The sequence below is a fragment of the Silene latifolia genome, chromosome 4 (genome assembly GCF_048544455.1).
Source record: "Silene latifolia isolate original U9 population chromosome 4, ASM4854445v1, whole genome shotgun sequence".
Classification (NCBI taxonomy): Eukaryota; Viridiplantae; Streptophyta; class Magnoliopsida; order Caryophyllales; family Caryophyllaceae; genus Silene; species Silene latifolia.
Window position 1 is genome coordinate 1,291,275 of NC_133529.1, and position 25,056 is coordinate 1,316,330.

The 25,056-nt window shown below is 32.9% G+C and overlaps 2 protein-coding genes and 1 long non-coding RNA gene across 4 annotated transcripts; 2 read left to right on the plus strand and 1 right to left on the minus strand.

Annotated features, from left to right (window-relative positions):
- Window positions 1-2,814: 2,814 nt before the first annotated feature.
- LOC141652483 (uncharacterized) lies at window positions 2,815-5,792 on the minus strand. 2 transcript variants are annotated; one of them, XR_012547210.1, is made up of 5 exons: window positions 5,423-5,792; window positions 5,264-5,330; window positions 4,992-5,131; window positions 3,728-3,831; window positions 2,815-3,099 (listed from the first exon to the last, which is right to left on the minus strand). It is a non-coding gene; the product is annotated as an uncharacterized LOC141652483 (long non-coding RNA). The 2 variants fall into 2 exon arrangements; XR_012547209.1 differs by having other exon boundaries at window positions 4,966-5,131.
- A 243-nt stretch (window positions 5,793-6,035) lies between these two features.
- Window positions 6,036-7,098, plus strand: LOC141652484 (protein LIGHT-DEPENDENT SHORT HYPOCOTYLS 4-like). Its single transcript, XM_074459986.1, has one exon. The coding sequence runs from the start codon at window positions 6,213-6,215 to the stop codon at window positions 6,894-6,896; it is 684 nt and encodes a 227-aa protein (XP_074316087.1). The 5' UTR covers window positions 6,036-6,212; the 3' UTR covers window positions 6,897-7,098.
- Window positions 7,099-23,826: 16,728 nt separating this feature from the next.
- LOC141652485 (protein LIGHT-DEPENDENT SHORT HYPOCOTYLS 4-like) lies at window positions 23,827-25,056 on the plus strand. Its single transcript, XM_074459988.1, has one exon. It carries the CDS (start codon window positions 23,891-23,893, stop codon window positions 24,530-24,532), a length of 642 nt encoding a protein of 213 aa, XP_074316089.1. The 5' UTR covers window positions 23,827-23,890; the 3' UTR covers window positions 24,533-25,056.

Consider the following 25,056-nt stretch of genomic DNA (forward strand, 5'->3'; position numbering starts at 1 on the left):
GTGTATTATACACTTCAATTTCAGCGGTTCAGGCGGTCTTGTCGGGTCATGTTTCTTTCGCTCCCGTTTTTTCTTACTATGTCGAAGGTCGCTTTAAGAGTTGCCTTATTCGATTTCAACACTAAATAACAAGTACTAATCTATTTTTAACGAGTATCCGACTTTCACCTGAGATTGTTTTATCTGATACCGTCACCCACAAATGTCCTCTCTTACACCTCAAAATTTGTCTGGACGCTTTGTCTGGCCCGAGTAACCGTCCGTGTAATTTTCATGCATTTTCTTTCTTAGACCCTCGAATCCCGAAACCGTGTATTATGCACTTCAATTTTAGCTGTTCGGGAGGTCTTGTTGGATCATGTTTCTTTCACTCCCAACTTTTCTTGCATGTGTCCAAGGTCGCTTCAAAAGTTGCTCTATTTGACTTCAGCATCAAATAACATATTAATTCATTTTTAACGAGTATCCGACTTTCGCTCGAGATTAGTTTATTGCATACCGACAGCCTCAAATGTCGTTTGTTACTCCTCAAAATTTGTGTGGACGCTTTATCTGCCCCGGGAAATCGTTCGTGTGATTTACGAACAATTTCTTTAATTCTGGACCCTGGAATTCCGAAAATCGTGTATTATACACTTTAATTTTAGCCGTTCGGGAGGTCTTGTCGGGTCATGTTTCTTTCGGTCCTTTTTTTTCTTGTATGTGTCAAAGGTCGCTTCAAGAGTTGCCTTATTCGATTTCAACACCAAATAACAAGTATTAATCCATTTTTAACGGGTATCCGACTTTCACCCGAGATTTGTTTATCTGATACCGGCACCCACAAATGTCCTTTGTTACTCCTCAAAATTTGTGTGGACGCTTTGTCTGACACGAGTAACCGTCCGTGTAATTTACGGGCATTTTCTTCCCGAGATCCTGAAATCCCGAAAATCGTGTATTATACACTTCAATTTGAGCCGTTCGGGAGGTCGTGTTGGGTCATGTTTATTTCGCTCCCAATTTTTCTGGCATGTGTCCAAGGTCTCTCCAGGAGTTGCTTTATTCGACTTCAGCAAATAATAAGTATTAATCCATTTTTAACGAGTATCTGACTTTCGCTTAAGACCGACAACCATTTTTTAAAGTCATTTTATGTTATCAAATAATCAAATAATATCAATGTTACGTGTCATCGACGATGTTCCTATATACGATGGACGTGAAAAGTTTTATCTTTACCAATTAGTTACTCACTCAATAAACTTCGTTATTTGTATAGGTTGGACCGAAGTTCCTATATACGATGGACGTGAAAAGAGATGTCATGTTGGCTTTAAATGTTGACATCATATAAACAGTATTCCTTTAAAATTCAACACTATCATAAGATATCGCCTAACTAAATAATTTAATTGATCAAACTAATACGAGTACTATACGGAGTACATTGGTACCAATGTTTCAAAAGTAACAACTGTACGTGAACATGGAAAAAAAGGATTATATCTTCAGGTATGTTTGGATAGCAAAAGTGGATTAATTCAACACTGTACTCTCCCTCCCTTTCTTTTCCCTCCAAATCCATCAATCCAAACATACCCTCAGAGAATCAGAGGTAACCCTATAAGTCAAACCTAACTAAGTTTATATTGATTAATTCTGAGTTACATCGTAATTTTTTAGTATACTCCTTTCATCTCGATGAATAGTTATCTATTGCTTTTGACATAAAGAATAAGAAAATAAGTATTGGTGAATTTGGACCACACAAATTAATTAACCCCACATGCACATAAGAAAAAATGGCCCACAAAAGATTACCAAAAATGGAATTAGATAATTAATCAATTATACACCCCAAAATAGAAATAGATAACTATTGACCGAGACGGAGAGTAATATTTCTGTGAAAAATCCAACTAAGCTGATGTGTATTATTGTTTCTAAATCACATAATGTAATTTTTTTAGCTCAACATTTTTTTTTGGGTACAAAGCTCAACATTTGTATGTTGGGCATTTAAACATTACATCAAAAAATTTATACTATGTACCAAAGTTTAGAAACACATAATCATGTGTATGTAAAACTGTTAATATATATAAGTTTTGTTTTTTTTGGACTTAATTTCAATACATTTCAATCCAGTTCAATTTTATTCAATTCAATTCAGATCAGTGTATTTCTTCACAAATTAACTCTTACTTCAACTCCATTTTCAATTCCATTAAATTTAGTTAAGCTCTTTTCAACAAAAAAAGAACAGTGTATGTCCATCAATTGCATAAACGTTAACATATGACTAAATACAAATTCTTACTTAAGACCGTCATAAATTAAGATGACATTCACAACAGATTCAAATAATGTTGAAAATAAAAAAAGTTTATAAAAATTTTTAACTTAAAACCGTCTTAAGCCAGATCTGTACCACTTATGCCTAAAAATTAGCAAGACACATCATATGTGCATACCATCTCCATTATTAACACCCAACAAGTTCACTACTACAAAAAATCCCTAAGAAACCGGTTAAAAATGGCCTAAGAGACCGTACCATAACCGGTCTATATCTCATAGGTGTCTTAGCCTAAGAAACCGGTTATAGGAATGGTTTCTTTGTCACATTTAAGAAACCTGTTATCAAAAGGAACTGATGTCTTTGATTAGTAGGTAAGAAACTAGTCATTAGTGAAAACCGGTCTCTTTGACCTCATCTTTGAAACCAGTTTTTGACCAAAACCGGTCTCTTTGATCTCATCTTTGAAACCGTTTTTTTACCAAAACCAGTCTCTTTGATTATTGTAAAATCAAAAAAAAAATACCAATAAATAAAATCAATAGGTAAAATTTATTTAAAGTTACAATATTTAAAATTGAAATTACAGCATCACCATGGCTTACAAAATCAATTGAGTCGCATATCATAGGAAGCTTATACACTTTACAATATAGACACGTAGTTATGCATTCTATATCTCTGAACTTCAATACAGTATCTGTTCACAAAAATAAAATAAAAAATAAAAAAAAGCAACACCACGAGATCGTCATCAGCTCTACCGCACATGTTCTGAATGTTCTAAGTCCTCGCAATTGCTCGACAACGTGATGAGCCTGCACAAGAACACAAGGATCAACAACATCAATGTAAATGGGCAGTAGAAAAGGATAAATAAATATCAAAATATATAAATTGTTATTAACAATATCAATTTTCTGTTACATTACATTAGACTATGAACTAGGATAAAAATTCGAAGGATGAACACAAGGTCTTTACGAATTATGATCAACAGAATCACGCAAACAGAAGGCTCATTTTTCTTAGTATTTATCAATATAAATGGGCAGTGTAAGAGGAATCTAATTAAAAAATTTACAGTCTTCACAATTTTAAACCTTCATCAATTGGCTATTTATGAGATCTATAATCATATTCAAATATAGAATGAAGAAACTAAATCAGTTCTTCTTACTGTACTCTATTATACGGTTATTCAATCAAAGAAAACCACAAAATCAAGGACTCGCCGTATGATTAACAGCAACAAGCCAACAATAACCTACTACTAACTGGAGGCAAGAGGGGGAATTCCATCTTCTACTACCAACAACCCTTAATTCAACCAAAATAGTGCATAAGCACTTACCCCTTAGAATATTGAATGTGTACAACGACTATTATAAAAGCAAGTATGGTGTAGGTGTACAACTATAACACATTAAAGAAGGTGATGCATACCTGGATGCAGTGAAAAAAACTAAAGGACTTTAAGGTGGTGCAACTGTCTTTAACAGTGTGTCGTCTACAACCAGACGCAAAAAATTCAACCTGTATCTGGGTCACTACAATGGAGATAATAATAAAAGAGTTACATTAATACTCTACTAATTCAACACAGGAAAAGAATACAGGTTCACCATTGTAACAGGTATATGGTACAATTATTATTGTTTTCAGGAAAATAAAACAATAGCAACATCACATCAAAAAATGATAACGATAATATTTTTCACATAAGTCTGAGACACTGAGCAGGGAAATTAACAACAGTTTGCAAGTATAGTTAATAAGAAATCGTAACACTGACGAAATTCTCAATCTCAAGTGGGAACAATATATAATTAAAATTACACTAGAAATCCCAACTTCAAAACAACCCCAACTATACCTAAAAGTAATAGACTCACCTGTAACTAAAAATAATAGACTCACTTGGCCACTGTTTAGTGTCCAGACATAATCTTTCATTTGCTCAGTAGTGATGCTTTCTCAGCATTCATAATCAACTTATTTGATCCATAACACAAATTAACGTGATTATCATGATCACTGGTAACTACGAGACAAAAACAAAAGAAGGGATGCACAAAACACAAATAAATGGGTAATAAAACACAACCCAAACCCAAAAAATAGTGTCATAAATTGGTTGCTCCAGATATGAGGGGATCCTTAGTAAATAACACCAACATGATTGTGCTTCGGATGAAACGTGAAATAGCTTTCTCTATGACCAAAACTTGTGGCAAGAAAGGACAACAAATCATTTCTCAGACAAAAAAAAAAAAGTTGTGATAGTCACGAATCATTGTGAACATGTTTAAGCTGCAATAGCTAAATCTAAAATTGATGTATCTCCATGATCAATAAAAAAATTTGAATAACACCTTTGACACGTGTATGTTTAAGGGCTAAAAAAATATATATGAGGGTTAGTATTAAACATGATAAAAGACATAAACTTGAAAAGCCTGAAGCCAGAGTAACCTTGATTGCACGAGAAGTTAAAGAAGAAACCATGAGCTCTAAAAGTGCAAACATCACACCAGCTGATCAAACATCCAAAGAGAAAGAGGATGAGGGGAAGAGCAGGTAAGAAAGATCAATTTATTATTGCCAATGTTTTCATAGGCTGGCTTACTAGATCAATAGAAAGATAAACAACCAGGAAGCACATCAACATTAATTATTAGTACCGGGGAGGCATGGAAGGAGGTAATACTTGGTTAGCTAATCCGTTAAGTGCGCCTGCCAAACCATTCAATGTAGCTGCAAAAGAGAGGTAAGGGTCTGAAAGTGCATTGCCCACCTGCATTGTGGTCAGATATAAGGGAATGGTTCTCTATCAAGTGATGAGAAAACCTGACAGCCAAAAAGAAACATGTAGATACAGGAAGTGAGTAATCAAATCGTAAACCAAGACACAATTATCTCATAACCTACAAATATGATCGAAAGAAACAAAATTCATTAACCAACAATGTCAAGATTGACCTCATTTCAAAAGATGGAACTGCAATCAACCAAACACTATCCGACTGATTGATTTCAAAAGATGCGACTGCAATCAAACAAACAAGTACATACTTTATATGATATTTTAATTCCTAAAAATATATGGTTGAACAAATAGAATTCGTATAATGCCCTTACCAACTGATTTTCGCAAATAACAGAACAGCCATAAATAATCCATAAATTGAAATGAGATATACTTAGTATTGTGCATGAACTACCGAAGATTGATAGCAGAAAGTTCTCTCAATAATCGCCTCACATTATTCTTATATAGAGAACCCTAATTTCGTGGAATTGAATTATCGACCATTGATTAGATTTATGATTTTGTTCATGCTTGAGCCTAAAGCAAATGAAGAAGGTCGTCGGTGTCAAAGCTAGAGAAGAAGGTCGTCGGTGGCGAGGCTAGAGAAGAAGGTCGGTCGTAATTGATTAGAGAGGGAGGGGGTTAACTGAGAGAAGAATGGAGATGAAGGTGTGGAGAATGTGGGTTTGATCGAGTGATTTTTTTTTTTTTTTTTTTACTGAGGTAGGTTTTTTTTTTCACTTTTGAGGTTGAGGAGTGAGAGATGGGACACGTCATTTCTAAGAGGCCGGTTTTAAGGATACGGTATCTTATGAATTAACAAAGAAACCCCATTTCACTTTTAACCGGTTTCTTATATTAAAGAAACCGGTTATATAATTTAACCGGTTTCTTATTTATGGTTCCTTTGGACATATTTGTAGTAGTGGTTCCTCCATAAATATACCATATATAACTTCATCAATTCTCCCAATAACTCACTTGTCACTTCTTACTACTATTACTAGTCTTACTACTACACTATTCTTCTCCCTTTCTACAATATTATTCACAAGCTTTATCCCAATAACCCTAGCCATATATACAAAAAAACAAACAAATAAAGCAAGAAAATTAAACATGGATTCTCACCAAACTAGTAATTCAACTTCATTTCTCCTTTCTTCTTCTTCTATTTCTTCACCATCCAAATCCTCTTCTTCCTCTTCTATTACAAATTCTAATATCAATCTAATAAATAATATTAATAATACTAATACTAATACTAATAATAATAGTATTAATCTTGTTAATTCTACTCCGAATAATAGTAATAGTAATAGTAGTAGTCGATATGAGAACCAAAAGAGAAGAGATTGGAACACTTTCGGACAATATCTCCGAAACCACCGGCCACCATTGTCACTAAACCGATGTAGTGGGGCCCACGTCCTAGAGTTCCTACGTTACTTAGACCAATTTGGTAAAACTAAGGTACATACACAAGTATGTCCCTTCTACGGACACCCAAACCCGCCCGCTCCATGCCCGTGTCCACTCCGACAAGCGTGGGGATCCCTCGACGCTCTGATCGGGAGGCTACGGGCCGCTTTTGAGGAAAACGGGGGACGGCCCGAGTTGAACCCGTTTGGTGCTAGGGCTGTTAGGCTTTATTTAAGGGAAGTTAGGGATTCTCAGTCTAAGGCTAGAGGTGTTAGTTATGAGAAAAAAAAGCGGAGGCGGGTTGGACCGCCTCCACCCCCGCCTCCGCTTTCAATTGATTCGACATCGTCTCAACCGCCACCGCCTCCTGGTGGCGGTTAGATTAAAACATGGGCCGCCGTTGTTATCACCACCAGATTGCCGGTTAGATATATGTTATTTTCATTATTATGTTACGGAGTACGTACGTAGTCGTACTTGTTACGTTACGAGTACTAAATAGTAGTACGTAGTATGTTATATGTATTTTTTTTTTTTAATATTTGGTAAGCATAATAAGAAGTTTAAATTGATTATATCTTTATTTCGTTATTGTTCATTATTTCTGCTTCAACGTTCGTATGAGTTTTATTTTCTAATTTTTTTGTTTTTAGGTTGCAAACATGAGTTTAATTGTGAATGCTTGTTTAAATAGTTTTGTGTAAGTAGATCTGTTAATTACTTGCAATTAGATTGAAGCTGAAAAAATATCTCAATTTTGATTGGGGATTTGAAGTGAAGCAGTGGCCGATCTAGAAAAATATTTTTTCATGATTCCGATAACATATTAAAAGATTTAATGTTATTTTACCTAATAGTACTACTATAAATGTAACTATTCTTTTGCCTAAAACTCGGACAATTAACAAATAATGAGATTTAATTTTGTTGTCTACCTAGTCCCCAAATCCGTCCATGTGATTATAGTGACGTATCCAGAATTGTTAGAGATGGGGTCAATTTCATTATAATTGTTAGGTTTTTTATTATGTTATAGTCTAAAAGACGTAACTATAGAGTCTAGGCTAAAAGACGTAAAATTTTCTAATCAAATAGATTGAGTGGCAAAATACGTTTATTGTCCTAAAAGCTCTACACTTACTCTATTTGGCTACACCACGTCACCACTACATATATATACATGTTTATTCGCTAATGAGGCACACGGAGGGACGGAATGAGCGTCGCGGAGGCTGCCACCCTCAATGTCATGGCAACTACATACTCTTAGTTTAATCTAATACGTTTATTTGTCATTTTGCGCTATTTATGTAATATCTCGTGTCAATTGAATAATTTCACTTCTAAGCTCAAGTAATTAGTGTTTAAAATATCTACTACTCATATCAATAAAGCACATTTATTTCTGTAAGTTTGTTATAAGAAATGCAAAGTTAAGTGATGCGTTCTTTTATTCAATTTTTTTTATTATTCTTTCTCTCTTTCCCCACTACAAAGTACATGAAAATGAAATTACGAACATGACAAAAATAAAGAGGTAACACGTACAACACGGTGGGGAATGGGGATAGCTCGACATAAGTCATCGAGTCAATCTCACATTCATTAATGTCTTATACAGTTATACTCCGTAGTAAATATATACCTATGCCCTCTTAAAATTGAATTAGTATGTATATTAATTTATTTATATTAGTTGAAGTCACTCATTAGTTAATTTTGAGCAAGGAGTCTCTATGGTTATTTATAATATTTTTACATATGATAGTCTAAGTCGTTTACAATACCTTAAAGTACTTTAGAGATTGTAATTACACACCTACACCTTGTGCCACTAAAGATTGACTTATTTGTCAACTAGAAACGATTACATGTTTATACAAGCAACTCTGATAAGTGATAATCAATGTTGTTAGGATTGGATCGATTAACTTACTAGGATTGAATCTTTAAAATCGGATCGTTGAATCGTAAGACCGCCTTTTAATTAACTAAAATACATAATTATTTTATCAAAATTTATTAAATTCTCGTGTTTAAATCTCAAAACACTATTATCTTATACTCGTTTCTGTCTTAAAGTCATATATAAATTTTAGTAAACAAAAAAGAATGGAAATGTTAATGATGTAGGAACGGGCCGTATAGCCTTAGAATCGGGTTAAGATTCTACTTATTATAAAAAATTGCGGCAAGCTAAATCATAAGATCCTAAATACATCCAGATCAAGAGTTTAACAACAATGTTGATAATTGATTGGTGTTTTTGGTACAAACAAGTATAGGTCAAACTTCAAAGGGTTAGCCACCTTACGAGGCCAGGGTCAGGGCAAACCACTGACTTCTTTGCGGGCTTACAGTAGTATTTACAAATTGCCTTGTAACAGGGTTATACTTTAACGTACATAATGTGAATCTAACCCCTGGCCTCAAAGTAAGAAGCTAGACTCTTTACCGTTGGGCTAAGCCTTGTTGGTAATTGATGATATAATCGATTCTAGTCTAACAAACACGTTGAATCTTTCATAAAGATACTAACATATTTTGAAATACAAAATGTACATACAATAACATTAAGAAGATAAAAGGTTTCACTAAAAACATGATACACATGTAAGTATATCACTTAAGATTGAATTTAGAGCTTGTACCATATTGCTTAATTATTACTTTCATTGCATATTATTTATATAAGAAGATAAAGGTTTAACCAAAACATGATACACATGTATATCACTTAAGATTGCATTTAGAGCTCGTACCATATTGCTTACATTTTTCCTTGTTCTGCATAAACTGCATGTATGCGTTTAATTAGTTCTTAACATATACATTCAAGATACACATACATACACCTATTGAATGTTGGTTTGTATTATTGCTTTGGATCAGACGACTGAATTCAGCATTCATCGTTATAATTAGGGCATATAACAGCTAAGAGAAAGGAAAAGGAGATAAATGAAGGGAGGAGGAATTTTGTCTAGGTGTTAGGTGTTTTCAATGTAAGTTACTCCCTCCATTATTTTATATATGACGTTTTCGTTTTACGAGGTAAACCTTTGACTTTTAATTATATAAAAATATACTTTAGAAAAAATTATGAAAATTATCTCATTAGATTCGTCATAAAATTTTCTTTCAAAAGAGAATACATTTCATATTATTAACTTATATATTTTGAGAGATATTGAAGAGAGAAGTGAGTGTCTTGAAATGTGAGAATGACATATATAAAATAATAGAGGGAGTATTAAATATTTTCTTCTTTATGTTGAATCAAATTCGATTTTTTTCGTAATAAAAAAAAAATAATAGTTCATTTTTGTTTATGTTTGATTTTTTTTATCTAACATGAATTGATATCAAATTGATTTTTTTCGGCTATTTCCGCTCATTTAATCCTTCACTAGTGTAGATCCCGCGCAAATGCGCGGTAAATATTAGTGTATTAGTTATAAATTTTAGATTTATATCTCATGGATTTTTATAAAAAATAACTAATATTAAAATTAATCAAAAGAATCGAATAATTCATGAATTGTGCATTTTATGAAAATATTTTAACTACATCAAATTATTTTTTAAAAAAAATCGTCAAGAAGTTAATAATAGGAGATACAGTTTTTATATATAAATTATTTTAAATGGAAAATTAGTTTAGTAAATGAAAATCTAATTGTTGCCATATATAAGTTTGAGCGCTTTAGATGGAAATTTTAGATAAGTTTTATTCTCTTATTATAAGGAGGATTTTATGCCTTTGAATTTACCTGTTTTGCACTTTTTTTTTTCACTAATAATTCCTTCCAAGTTCCAACTAATCACTCCGAAACAAATGATATGTTGTCGTTCTCTAGAACATGGCTAGATAGGGGATTAGAGTTTGTCATTGCATAAACATTTTGTTTTTAATCTCATTTATTAACCTATTTTATAGTAAAAAAGGATATTTCCACTATAAACAAGAATTTAAACAAGAATTTATTATGATATAAATATATAGATATAATGGTTTATCAAAAGGTACTAATTGATAATTAAACCAACTCAACCAAAACCTTAAGGTGATGGTTGAGGCCTAACTATTATAAATATTCCTATTACGCTCCCTCACTCAAATGCCCGCCGGACTTGAAGAGTGGTTAGTTGTGCACCGGCTCCCCCGTACCGTGTGTTGGGTTTCAACTTCGAGTTTTTGAGGGGTTTTGAGGTTGTCAGGATTTGAACCCGTGACCTTCGGTTACACTGGCTCTGATACCATAATAGATGAACCAACTCAACCAAAACTTTAAGGTGATGGTTGAGGTCCAACTATTATAAATATTCCTATTACTAATTTCACAAGTATTGGGAAATTATCGTCAATACTTATTTAAAAGGCACATATCTATTTTAAACAATAGAATGAGTCAAATAAATAAATGTGAGAAAAAGTCGGACTGCCTAGAGAATAATAAGCTTTTATCCAACTATTTATATAGAACAATATTTAACTCGTTTTATGTTTAAGATAGAGAGATCACTTGAAAAGTATTTGGAAAAAACAATACCAGTCCAAATAAACCGTACTAAAGACTGTGTAAGTAAACTGGAAGCGTAGTCACTGAAAATAATGAAGATGATCATAAAAGTTGGAGCATGATCGAGTCAGTCGATTAGCTATGAATAGTATGATTGTCAGACTGCAACCCAACCATAATCTAGTGCTTAAATGTCCATTAATTAGTTTTTACCCTTTGTGTATTGCCTCCTAAATCATTTGCCACCTAACTCGCCATAATTAACTCCTTAATTTAATTAACAAAGCTAAAAATAATGAGTACTTACATACTTACATATATAGTGGACCAGTGGTGGAGACGTGGAGTTAAGAGGTTAGGAGGGGACCTGTCAAACGGGTCGGGCGGGTCGGGTCCCGGGTCGGGTCAGAATACGGGTCGGGTCATACAGGTCACGGGTCGGGTTAGGGTCAGAATACGGGTCAGGAAATAATTTTTAACGCCTTTTTTAAATGATTTTTTTAATTTTAAAAATATATTTTTAAAAATTAAAATATGTTTAAAATTATTATTTTAGTCATATTCATCATATACAATAATTATATTGATATAATTATTAAAATAAAGTTTTTTTAATAATTGTTTTATTATTAAATATTATAAAAGTTATATAAAATTGACTTTTGAGTTGAATTTTTAATTTTAAGTAATAAAAAAATAATTTTTTAACTATATTTTCAAATATAATATATAAATAATAATATTTTTAATAAAATTCATGATTTTCCCTTGACCCAACGGGTCGACCCGTTCGGGTCGGGTCTCGACCCTAAAATATCGGGTCATTTCGGGTTCGGGTCAAACGGATCGCGAGTCGAAAAAACCGGGTTTGTAACCCTAAGAAAACGGGTCGGGTTGGGTCGAGTTTTCGGGTCGGGTCGAGTTTTGACAGGTCTAGGAGGGGCGCTCGTCCCCGCTGGCGGATGAAAAATTCAAAATTTTTCATTTTTTTCCGACATCCCCTTAAACCGTTACTTGTTCGCCCTACCTGGAATTTTTCGCCCTCGTTGGATTCGATTCCTAGCTCCGCCCCTGCTTACATAAGAAAATGAGAGATGATACTCATAGAATTGTAGAGTCGATAATTAAAAGTGACGTGATCCAAGACGTTCAATAATGCCTGGTGTTACATATATAACCGAGAATTTTGGTGAATGAAAACCTATTCGGCTTAAGGTTAAACTAAGAGTGTTAACAATTCTTTTGTCTGAATCCAACCGTCATGTTCACTGATAGTGTCTCGGCTCAACGATAACTCATCATGGATTCAAACTTGATATGATTGATTCTGTTTTAACCTAAATGAGTGATCTCATTACCACATTAATTACCATGTTTAGATCAGAGCTTGAGCCCAAAGATAAATCACGAGGTCTATTATGAGACAGTTTTGAGTTATCACCGGATTCGCCGCATTTTTACTTATTATAACCGACACAGTAACGAAATTGACAAGTACATTTATAAGGGTTTACATAAAATAAATAAATAAAAATCATTGAGGATTTTATAATACCTTTTTGAAAATTTGTTTTATATAATCCGTAATATGTTTTAGATGTTAAGGTTCACATCATGACAAATAAGATTTTATTAATTTTATTTTATTATTTTTCTTATAATAAAAAGAATGAGCCAGCATGGTTAGTTAGATAACGTTGTTCGCTAGAGATGTTTTGAGACTTTTGATATCCCGACAATTTCTTTATACTAATTCTTATGAAGTAAATAGTAATCATGTCTAAGGTACTTTTGTAATTGTACTATTCATCTTTCATATCTAAATGTGACAATCTTGCGAACTTGCTTATAATTTTAGTGTTTTACGTATTTTATTTTACATTATAAAAATGTGTACGGTTTTACAAAATACTAACTTTGTCTAAGTGTTAATAATAAAACACAAAATTGGTCTAGCAAATGTGAACCATTGCGTTAACAAGTTACATGACCGACGACATATACTTTGTGTTGTACTCCCTCCGTCCCGGTCATTTGTTGTCCTTTTTCATTTTGGGTATCTCAGTCATTTGTTGTCCTTTCTATTTTAAGAATGAACTTGATGAGTAATTTGATCATTCTCATTCAATTTGTTCCACTTGTCATTTAATTATTAGCCTTTTTCTCATTCCTTGGTCTTTGTGCCAAAACAAAAGAACAACAATTGACCGGGACGGAGGGTATATATGATGAGTGCCAAAGACCAAAGTTGTCATGCAAGACGGCCGACAGTTCCTTATGATTGGATTATGTCATCTCATCTAATCTAATTAATTTGATTATTCCATCTAATCATCATCCTAGATTTGGTCGTTAATGGAGTAGTATTTCAAATATAACGATGATAATTAGTGGCTATTTTCAATCATGATGATTGGTTGTTATCTTTGATACCCTCTTAGGCCATGTTGTTTATTGCGTAATTTTATCTCATTTTAATTTAGTTCAGCTATATTCAGTTGACTTTAGGTCAAATTTTAGTGAGTTTTGTTCAACTCATATCTTTATGAAATTAACTCTTACTTTAACTCCATTCACTTCAACTCAACTCCATTAAGTTAAGTTCAATTCAGCTTTACTACTCCATTCAATTTAGTTCAGCTCATTTCAGACGAAAAGAATATGACCTTCCTTCAAGAGATTCCAAGGCCATTATCACAAAACAAGATGGTGTTTAGTTCCCTCTTTAATAGATGGGCTTTAAAATGAGAGTTAGACTAACGGGTAGAGATCTCTTACCGAAACCGTGCGATTAAAGGGTTGATTGGAACGGAAAGAGTACTAGAAATCAATTGGTGTTAATTCAGTGGTAGCCGAATTAAATTTTGAAACCTGCAGAAATGCAGGAGTTAAGAGGTCCTGGGTTCGACTACGAGCTGAGGCGATGATCACTTGGTCATTACAGTCCCCCGAAAGGGGTGGCTTACATGGTCCATGAGGTGGTGCGGGAATGCATGGGTCCGAGAGGATTCAACCACCTCGTCATCAAAAAGAAAGAGTGTGCTGGATCGACTGATCGAGCATACAAAAACATAAATTGATTACTGCCACGTCTATCAAACAATCCCCACGAAAGTAAATTTAGTAAGATTCGCACTTGATATTTTGTATTGAAGGGTTAGATCATAACTTTATATTAAGATGGCATACGATGTACTCAAATGGAATCATGCATGCATGTAGCTAATGAATATGTCCATGTAGTCAACTCAACGCACATAAACCGTGTAATATCATCCATCTCAATAATCTGTTTCTTTCAAAGCAGGTAAATAATGATGAAAATTACATTTCATTTCGTGCAAAGTTGAAAAAGGTAAATAAAAGTCAACAAAATGGCATAAATTCGATTTATATCATTAAAAAGCGACGTAGCATAATTATGGTAATGTTTATTTTATTTTTTCACAAATTATAATATGAGACCGTCATATGATACGTATGCATAAAACTTAATATTTAAAAAATGATGTTTTAATATTATAAACTCGCGTTAAAATAAAATAAAGTCACAGTTTATCTTAAAGTGGTTACTTTATACTCCCTCCTATTCATTTTAACTCTCCCATTTCAAAAGGGCACGCAAATTAAGGAGAGAGTTATTTTATTGTAAAGTATTGTGGTGATGTAAGGTAATTGGAGAGAGGGAAGGTATTATTGTGGGATAAGATGATTAAAATAAATATTGTTGTGGGGTAAGTTGATTAAAATAAGATAAAGTATGAGTATTGTGTGATATTGTTGTGGGGTAAAGTGATTATAATAAGTATAAAACTTTACTAAATAAGGAAAGGGGAGAGTTAAAATGAATAGGAGGGAGTAGTTGTTACTCTATAAAACATCACACACAATAACCACTCGCTCAGTGCCGGTCAATAGTAATCTATCGTTTTTGGCATACAGAAATGGAAATTATCACACTTGACTAACACACTCAAAAAAGAAAATAAACAGTTATTGATCAGGAGGGAGTATTAATTCTTTTTTCGGCTAGTATCCCTTGAGACGGGTCATTTTCGTTTTAATTTAGGATGAAAAAAAATGTGACCCATAACCCATTTACGATAAAATGTGACAATTTCTTGATAAAAAAATTTATCAGAACAATTTAAGCGGTAACTTTAACGGCAACATTTTGTCATTAAACAGTTTTATTATAAAATGACGATATTTTTATGTCTTGATTTCATATTGAAAAGGCCCGTCCTAATTGAGAATTTGCCTTTATTTATTTGGTTGCAATATCATGAAATGATTAATGATGATGATCAAGAGATTCTTTGACGGACTTGTCTCTTCATGTCACACCAAGCATTATTATTATAATTGTCATCTTTGTATGATCAATCACTTTGAATGACGGGAGAGAAAGCACCCGAGAGAGGCGACGCATATTTTTCTTTTGGAATATAGAACTCCATTAATGTTTTCTTTTATTTGTTTTCTTTCTAACAATTATTTTCCTTAATTGGTGAAACATGTACATTGAATTATCATCTCTTGGATCGACAATATTTATGTTGAACTTGTGTTTACAGTTGATTGATTGTAGGGTGTGGTGAATATTTGTAATAAAGCATCTAAAATATTCAATTATAACCACCATCTTCAATGAGTCTTCAATTGCTTAGTAATAATGTGTCATTAAAATTTAATTGAGTGGGTTTTAGTTTCTTGGATTATAAATGTTTTGGTAATTGTTGTATAGTAAGATTACTGTATGATTTATAGTGGTCTGATCAGATTATTAATTAACTTTATTTTATGTATGAGGTGTACGAACTTTACAAGGTTGTTGTACGTTGTATTAACAATATAACATGATAGATATTATAAATGTTTTATGGTTTTCACATTACACGAGTCTTCAATTGTTTAGTAACGTGTCATTAAATTGTAATTGGGTAGGTTTTAGTTTCTTGGATTATAAATGTTTTAGTAATTATCATGTAAGGTTACTATAAGATCTATAGTTATCTGATCAGTTTATTAATCTCATTTTATATTATGACAATAATGCATGAGATGTACAAATCTTACAAGGTTGTTGTATGGTGTATTAATTATATAACAGGATATATATTACAAATGTAGTGTGGTTTTCACATTACAAAAGTCTTCAATTGTTTAGTAATGTGTCACTAAATTGTAATTGGGTAGGTTTTAGTTTCTTGGATTATAAATGTTTTATTAATTATCATGTAAGATTACTGTAAGATCTACAGTGATCTGGTCAGGTTATTAATCTCATTTTATATTATGACAATAATGTATGAGATGTACAAATCTTACAAGGTTGTTGTATGATGTATTAATTATATAACAAGATATATATTACAAATGTAGTGTGGTTTTCACATTACATGAGGCTTCAATTGCTTAGAAATATGTCATTAAATTGTAATTAGGCCAGTTTTAGTTTTTTAGACTATAAATGTTTTAGTAATTATCGTGCAATTCATGGACTATACAACCAGATGTATATGTTGTACGGTGTAGAACCTGAGCTTTGTGTCAAAGTATCCGAGCTTTATATTAAAGAATATGAGCTTTATTAGAAAGTATTGAGTTCATTCATTTACACATTAAAAACATGAAATTTAAATTAGCTCAGGAAAAATTACAAGTAAGCTCGAATTCTTATACTTGGATGTACCATGCTTATGGTACAACTGGATGTATAATCCTATTTGTGATTATCGTGTAGTAAGATTACTCTATGATCTATAGTAATCTGATCAAATTTTTAACCTTATTTTATAACAATAATGCATGAGATGTGCAAACCTTACAAGGTCGTCGTACGCTGAATTAACGATATAATAGGATAGATTTTACAAAGGTGGTTTTCACATTACATGGCTCTTCAATTGCTTAGTAATGTGTCATTAAATTGTAATTGAGTGGGTTTTAGTTTCTTGGTTATAAATATTTTAGTAATATAATCGTGTAAGATTATTGTATGATTTATAGTGATCTAATCAAATTATTAATCTCATTTTATGAGAATAATGCATGAGGTGTATGGAAATTACAAGGTGTTGGACGTTGTATTAACGATATTACAAATGTTCTTTTTTTGTTTTTTTTCACATTTTTTGTGCCAAGTAAAAAGAAACGTAGTTCTGATAATATCAACAATAAATAACATATTTATTTAGATAGATCAATGTATTATCTAGAATAAGACTTGCCTATTTTATCTTTCATAAAGATGAATTGAAATATCTAATTTTCAAGCAATCTCGACGAAATTAGACATTTCTCATCCAATCTAAATAACATATACAAAATTGACCTTCCTCATGACCCTCTTCATGACCTAGTGAAAATGAGATATTCTATTTTTATTAGGTAGGAGTAAAAGTAATAGGATGAGAGAGAGTTTATTTAGGGAGAATAAATGATAAATGATTGGAAAAGTAGAAAATTTTGGAGAAATGGAAATAATTAAGAGTAAAGTATAAATGGTGTGACCTTATTAGCATGACCATTGCCTGGGGATGATCTTATAACGAGCCACAAGTTTGAAACACGTCACAACTGGTTAAAATAATATTAAAATGGAATATGTTTGTAAGTGCTGAGATATCACATACTCATTGGTCAAGTCTAGTGCTTTAGTTAGAAGTTACTCCCTCCGATCCACACCAAAGGTAACATTGACTTTTTGACACTATTCATGGTCGTAGGGAATCTTTAACATTATTCTTAATCTATAAGACAAAATATATTCATGTGAGATCTTGTTTGATTCATCGTCATGAATGCTATAAGAATATCAAATTTTTATAATTTTTAATAATGTGTAACTAAAGATATTTACGTTGCAAAACGTGCCTCGACAAGTGTGAAAAAGTCAATGTTACCTTTGGTGTGGATCGGAGGGAGTAGTTAGAAGAGGGTTAGCAGGACACTCAGCTCCGATGGAGCATGGGAATTTCAAATTTTTAGTTAAATTACTTTTTTTCTTTTTCCAAGTTTCCCTTATACAATTACTTGTTTGTAGCTGAAATTTTCCGTGCCCTGTGATTAAATTCTACCTCCACCACTGACTAAGTCATGAGGTGAAAAAAGGAGATGGATGACATGGATGAAGTAAAAAATGAATGAAAGACAATCAAGGAGGGTAGACGGGGGAAATGGGCTCCTAAAACGGGCCAGAAAGGTTAAAAGAGTGGGCCCAAAAAAGAGCAAAAAATGGGAAAAGATTAAAGAAGCAGGACACGAGAATCCCGGAATCTGCGGTCAATCAGATGCGACCTTATGTTGGATTTGACCTCTGCGCCTGCGCTTCACACTCTTCCTCTCTTTTCCTCTATACGTATAAACCCCACCAGCCGTGCGGAGCCCTCTTATCTCCCACGTGCAACCTCTTCTTTTTTGTCGACTATGCTTCTTCCTCCAACTCTAAAACTGACCCAACACGAATAACTCGATCCGGCATCCGATCCAACACCCTAACATGATTCATCACCGGAATTTATCCGAACTAATATAACCTGATTCGAATATTTATAGCAGCAATCTGACTATTAAGAACTTAATAATAATAGATCGAAAATAACCTAAACCCGAAATAATCGACATGACCTGACCTGACCCGACCCTACCCGATCTAACTTGTATCATTGCAAAACAGAAAAATGATCCGATAAAACTGACCCGACCGAATCCAAGTATCCAACTCGATTTACCTATTTGCTAAGCCTAATTGTAGAGTTGATTTGACTTGTCCCGAGAAATCCTACTTAATATGCCTATAGAATGCAAAAATTGTGTGAACAAATATCGTTCCAGCTCGAGACAAGGTTATACGAACAACAAGCCAGTACTTGACCTAACCCGATCTGAACCGACCCATGAACTTGATATTAACTCAATTGACGGATTACTCGATAGCAAATTATCTTAATAATTAGCAGATTTAGCACATAAAATTAAACTGACATTTATCTTTTTTTGTTTTCAGGCAAGGCTAAAATAAAAAATATTCCTACCAACTGTTTTAACTTGAAATATCGATCCAAATTAAATATAAAGGTAAAATATGTGTTTGTAACTTGTATAACTGTCAAAGTGATTAGAGCATCCACAATGGTAAGCTAGTTGGTACTAGCTTACCTTTGCCACATCATTTTTTTGAGCAACAACAATTTCAAGCTACAAGTTACTCCAATGGTGAATCCTATTTAGTATTAGCTTGATGAGACCTAACTAACACACTTTTTTATTAATTTATTTAATTCTTAATTACTAAATAAAAAAATAAATGAGACAACTATTTTTCTATTGGTTATATTTTCTTGTGGGGCCATTTGAGCTACTAGCTTCATGGAGCTACTAGCTCAATGTAAGCTAGTTGATGTGGAGTGCTCCAATGGTTAAGCAAGTAGCTTGAAATCTTTTTTATTTGCAAGCAAGTCCTTTTAGGTAACCATTGGAGATGCTCTTATGTCCTACTCACCTTTTCCCGCGTTATTTAATTTAGTCATCATTTCAACCCATTCAAATAATATGTTTAAGAGCTCTTAAACATATCATTTGAACGGGTTGGAATGATGGTTAATTTAAATCATTTTTCATATATAATTCAATTTAGTTTTATCTCTTAATTAACTTGATTTTAGTAGTTAACAAAATGAATAAATCAAATAACATTTCACCTATAAAGATGACTTGAACATTGTTTGTTCCCTTTAGGGCATTTGAGCAAGAGAGACTTAATTTACCTATTTTAGAGAAAAATTGACCATACAATAGATTTGGAAGTTAGTGATTAATTGCATATTATAATTGATGTGGCGTGAGTGGTATAGCTAAATCTATGGGATTGCATATTGAATTTTTTAAAATCAGATATATAACATGTCCTACCTGATTAATCATGGATTAAAGCTTTTGTGCCCTACTAGAGATACTATATTACTATTATACTACTACTCTAGAAATTAAGGATCTTTATATTTTTTCTTTTTTAATATAACGATAACTCGACCTCGTGTGAAAAACCCGTATGAGATTCCAAGAAATTATAACAATCCTTCATCACAAATTATACCCATGACGAACATGAAAAATATACTAACATGTCGTTTAGGCATTTTCTAGGTCAGATACAATTTCAAAAGGAAGAAAGAAGAAATTAGATTAAAAATTTGAAGGTGGACAAGTAGAGCCTATATGTGTAATTGCAACCAGAAAAAACTAGTTTGCCCTAATTCAATTTACCCTTTTAATAACAAACTATCTCAACTGGAACGTCTTTTCAGATACCATCTTGCCAAACGCCTCGTAAAATATTTAATGGGGAAAGGTTTAGTTGAATTAAAACATTGAATAACTTTGGTTAGATCTATACAATCACACTGTAGCTTGTAAGGCCCATTTTTTTAATTTGAAACTTATAGGATCTCGAATCGAATCGAATCGAACTTATAAGATTTGAATCGAATCGAATCGAATTTATAGGATCTCGAACTTAATCGAACTTATAGGATCTCGAATCGAACTTATAAGATCTCGAATCGAATCGAATCGAACTTATAGGATTCGAATTGAACTTAAATTAAGTGACGTATAGGATCTCGAATCGAATCGAACTTATAGGATCTCGAATCGAATCGAACTTATAGGATCTCGAATCGAATCGAATCGAACTTATAGGATCGAATCGAATCGAACTTATAGGATTCGAATCGAACTTATAGGATCTAATTTGAATCGAATCGAACTTATGGATCTGAAGTGAACTTAAATTAAGTGACTTTAAGTCCAAAAGAACAGGGCCTAAGTACATGTGTGGATGGATTAATAATCGTAATTTTAAACCATGCAATACGTAAACACGTGAATAATAGGCAGCTAAGGATCATCACAAAACAAACATATACGGAGTATTGAATTATTGCTCAACCTAGCTATAGCAATAACACTATTTATCGTCTTTGATTAATTAAGATCTTACCCAATTAATTATGACGATGTAGATAGATAAATTAAGCAATAAATTACAACTAATAATAAAGATCTATGGCAGAAAATTGTACGAAAGGATTTATGCTATCAACCCAATTAATGTATTATACAACTGGTTGTATATACAATTTATTCGATGTAATTGAGCATTGTTACAAAGTTGTCGAGCTCTATTAACAAAATTATCGAGCTATGGTACAAAGTTATTAAGCTTAACAGAATAATTATTAAGCTCAATAACTTCGTAAAATAGCTCAATAACTTGAAAAATAGCTTAACAACTTTGTAAAAAAAGCTCAACAATTTTGAGGCAGTTGTACAATGCTATTATACAACTGGTTGTAGGATAGTATTTGTACTATCAACCCCTATTATCTTATTTAAATGAAGAATTATATTTTGTTACTCCGTAGTTATTTGCGTACAATCATTGAATTATGATCCTCTTCATTCAACTCTTTTAATAATTTTTCATTTCCTTTTTCAAACTCATTTAATAATTTTTCCTCCTCTAAACTCCACTATCCCTTTATTTTTAAGCATAAATTTAGAGTGGCCGTAAATATACGCAAAAGATATCCGGGGATACTAGATTTATGTTTTATATGACTGATTTGCCCTTCAATTTTCAACTTGTTACTATAATAAAATTAGGGGTATTCCTATCCATTACATATAATTCTAGTGTTCCATTAGTTTTTAAGAGTGTATTAATATACACCCTAAATTTAGAACCATTAATTGTTGCCGATCATGATTGTTGAAATTAAAGGAAATGAGAGACGATATGCAATTATGAACTCTTTATGTATAAGTATATACGTGTATCGTAATAAACTGTCTACAGACTAATTAAACACATCTACTCAAGACCAACTACACTCGCTAAATTGCAGAGTATATATAAGCGTGGTCCGTATAAGTTATAACCCTTTTATATCACAAAATTCTTGTTTGAAACTTGTCTTAAATTAAGACAATACTCAAACCGATATAAATAAAATAAAAATAAATGAATTAAGGTGAGACATCCTACATTACGAGTATTATTATTTCCATCACAATCAGCTAAAAGTGTTGGCTTTAGCGTAGGGATCATAATTGGTGATTTAAGACAGTAATTATCATAAGATTTGTCAAGTTTTGTGACAAATGGATGAATATTACTCCATTATTGGGGGACTCTAAATCAAGGAACAAGCAAGTCAAATATGTCCACTTCCTACTCGTGGTGTGGGCCCCCCGTGTATTTGCAACCATTGGGCCTTTAGATTTCGACTTGTGTTGTACGGAAAAAGACCTATTACACTTGTAATTTCAGCAATTCTTGTAATTAAAGCTATAAATGATAATACACCAACTTTCCTATAGGACCGTCCTATAGCATAGGACTGACCCAAAAGGAGATAAGCCCAAAAATAACACCTCTAAGTTAATTAGTATTCTATTTTTATTTTAACAGCACGATATTTTATGATAAAAACTAACATATTTAAATATACAATTTATTAATATAAAATTTTAGGTTATCAAAATAAAATATTTTTTTTAAAAGTATATCAAGGACTTTTGGTTATTTGATTAAAAAAAGGGAGCTTTAAGTAATTGTTTGGGCTTTTGGATTATGGGTTGGTCTTATACTATAAGACAGTCCCATACAATAATTTGTGATGATAATAATACAACTCACTAATAATTAAAATTCCATCATCTAGCATAGGTCATGTCACTTGTGAGTTGTGAGGTCATTGTTTCCATGGATTTAGGCCTTTCTTTATGGTGATTTGGACATAAGAGGTGGTCACGGGTCGGGCTTCGCCGCTTCGCTTAGATTGGGTATGGCTTGCTTGTATCCTAGGCTGGCTGCGATGGGAGGTGGGTAGGGGCCGAAAGGGACTAGGCTCCCTCATTGCTTAAATAACTGGCCTGTCTCGAATACGGGATATTAGTAAAGTTGTTTGTCTTTTACTTTTTGGCGGGACTAAGGCATTGCCGTGATGAAACTTTTTAATAAGGCTGATCCGAAAGGAGAAGCGACTGGTCTGGGTTAAGGACAAACTTCTAAAAAAACAGCCCAATGAACTTGGTTAGGCCAAGCTAGGCCGCACCATTGACCACCTCTACTCTATCGCCATTTTTTTATGTTTATTATATTAAGGTATATAAATCAATGATGGATAAGGATTAAGTATCAGCTTACATGATCGATTCACATAGAAGCTCTTAACTTTTCACTTGTAAAACTCCACTTGTAAAATTCCAGCCAAATTTATTAATAAACTCTACATTATTCATTTTTCAAGCCTACGAAGTAAATTTAGGTGCTAAAAATTGGATAATGTACAAGTCTCTTACCATTTATTGATACTCAATTCATAAGATTAAAAGACTCGAACGATTTAAATCTGAAATTTCAAAATCGTTAACCTCTAATATCATGTCAAAATTGAAAAAATCGATACTTCAGATCTCTATAATGAAAATAAATTCCTCAAAGATTCCTAATAACAAAATGAAAATTGATTATCAATCAATCAATAACACTAATTGTTACATTTCCAATCAAATTACGTACTCATTACATTATAAACTTCCTTCAAACATTTTAATGAGTGGACAAGTACCTTTGTTACTTATAGTAGATAAAACGATGTGGTTAAAATTGCTTACTAGTCCAATCACATCATCAATAATAGAGACCTATTAACCTACCTTTCTAATACGACAAATTTCCCACTTTCCCTCTTAAATATCAACCCCTCATACTATAACCCATTACACATTTCTACATTTTCTCCCACAAAAATAATTATCTCCCATTTATTCCAAAAAAAAATGGAATTACCTTCAAATAATATTGATATTAACAATAATGATAATAATAATAATAATAATAACCATGAAGGTTTTACTGCCACTACTTCAACATTAACCATGAGCACGAACACGAACACGAACCTGAACCCGACATCATCTTCATCAAGGTACGAGAACCAAAAGAGAAGAGACTGGAACACGTTCGGACAATACCTTAAGAACCATAGACCACCTTTATCACTAAACCGATGTAGTGGGGCCCACGTGTTAGAATTCCTACGTTATTTAGACCAATTTGGTAAAACTAAGGTACATACTCAAGTATGTCCATTTTACGGACACCCAAACCCGCCCGCTCCGTGCCCGTGTCCGCTTCGACAGGCTTGGGGATCCCTCGATGCGCTGATCGGGCGGTTACGGGCTGCTTTTGAGGAGAATGGTGGTCGGCCTGAGGAAAATCCGTTTGGGGCACGTGCTGTTAGACTTTACCTTAGGGAGGTAAGGGATTCTCAGTCTAAGGCTAGAGGTATTAGTTATGAGAAGAAGAAGCGTAAGCGCGGAGTCGGAGTCGGAATCGGAATCGGAGTCGGAGTTGGAGTGGGTTCACAGAATAATGGGGGTTCGCCAAGTTTGGTTTTCTCAGCTGCTAATGCGGGTTAGTTGATTAGGTTGTTTCGGAATAAAGAATAATGATAGGACGTCACCAGATATTTAATTAATACTCCCTCCCATTCACAATAAACCTCCCTATTTCCTTTTTCGGTTATTCACAATAACCTCCCTATTTCCTTTTTTGGTAAGTGTTTGTGTGGTCTAAATTTAATTGTATGGTGGGGTAGTGTATTTGTGTGGTCCAAATTTAATTATATGGTGGGGTAGTGTGTTTCCTTAATTTTTGTGCCAAAATGAAATGGGAGGTTTATTGTGAATGGGAGGGAGTATGTTTGTATGGAGTATGGAGTACGGAGTACGGAGTAATATTTATCGATTATGAATATTTTTATTTGTAGAAGTGTAATTTAGGTATGTTATGTTGGTTTTAATATTAGTTGTTGTAAGTCGAATTTATAAGTAAAATAGATTAAATTAGATTAGTAGGGTTAATTATAAGCTTTGTTATTTCGGACGTGTGTAATTTGATTAATCAATTGAAGTTAAGTAATATTAATGTTTGATTTTGGGAA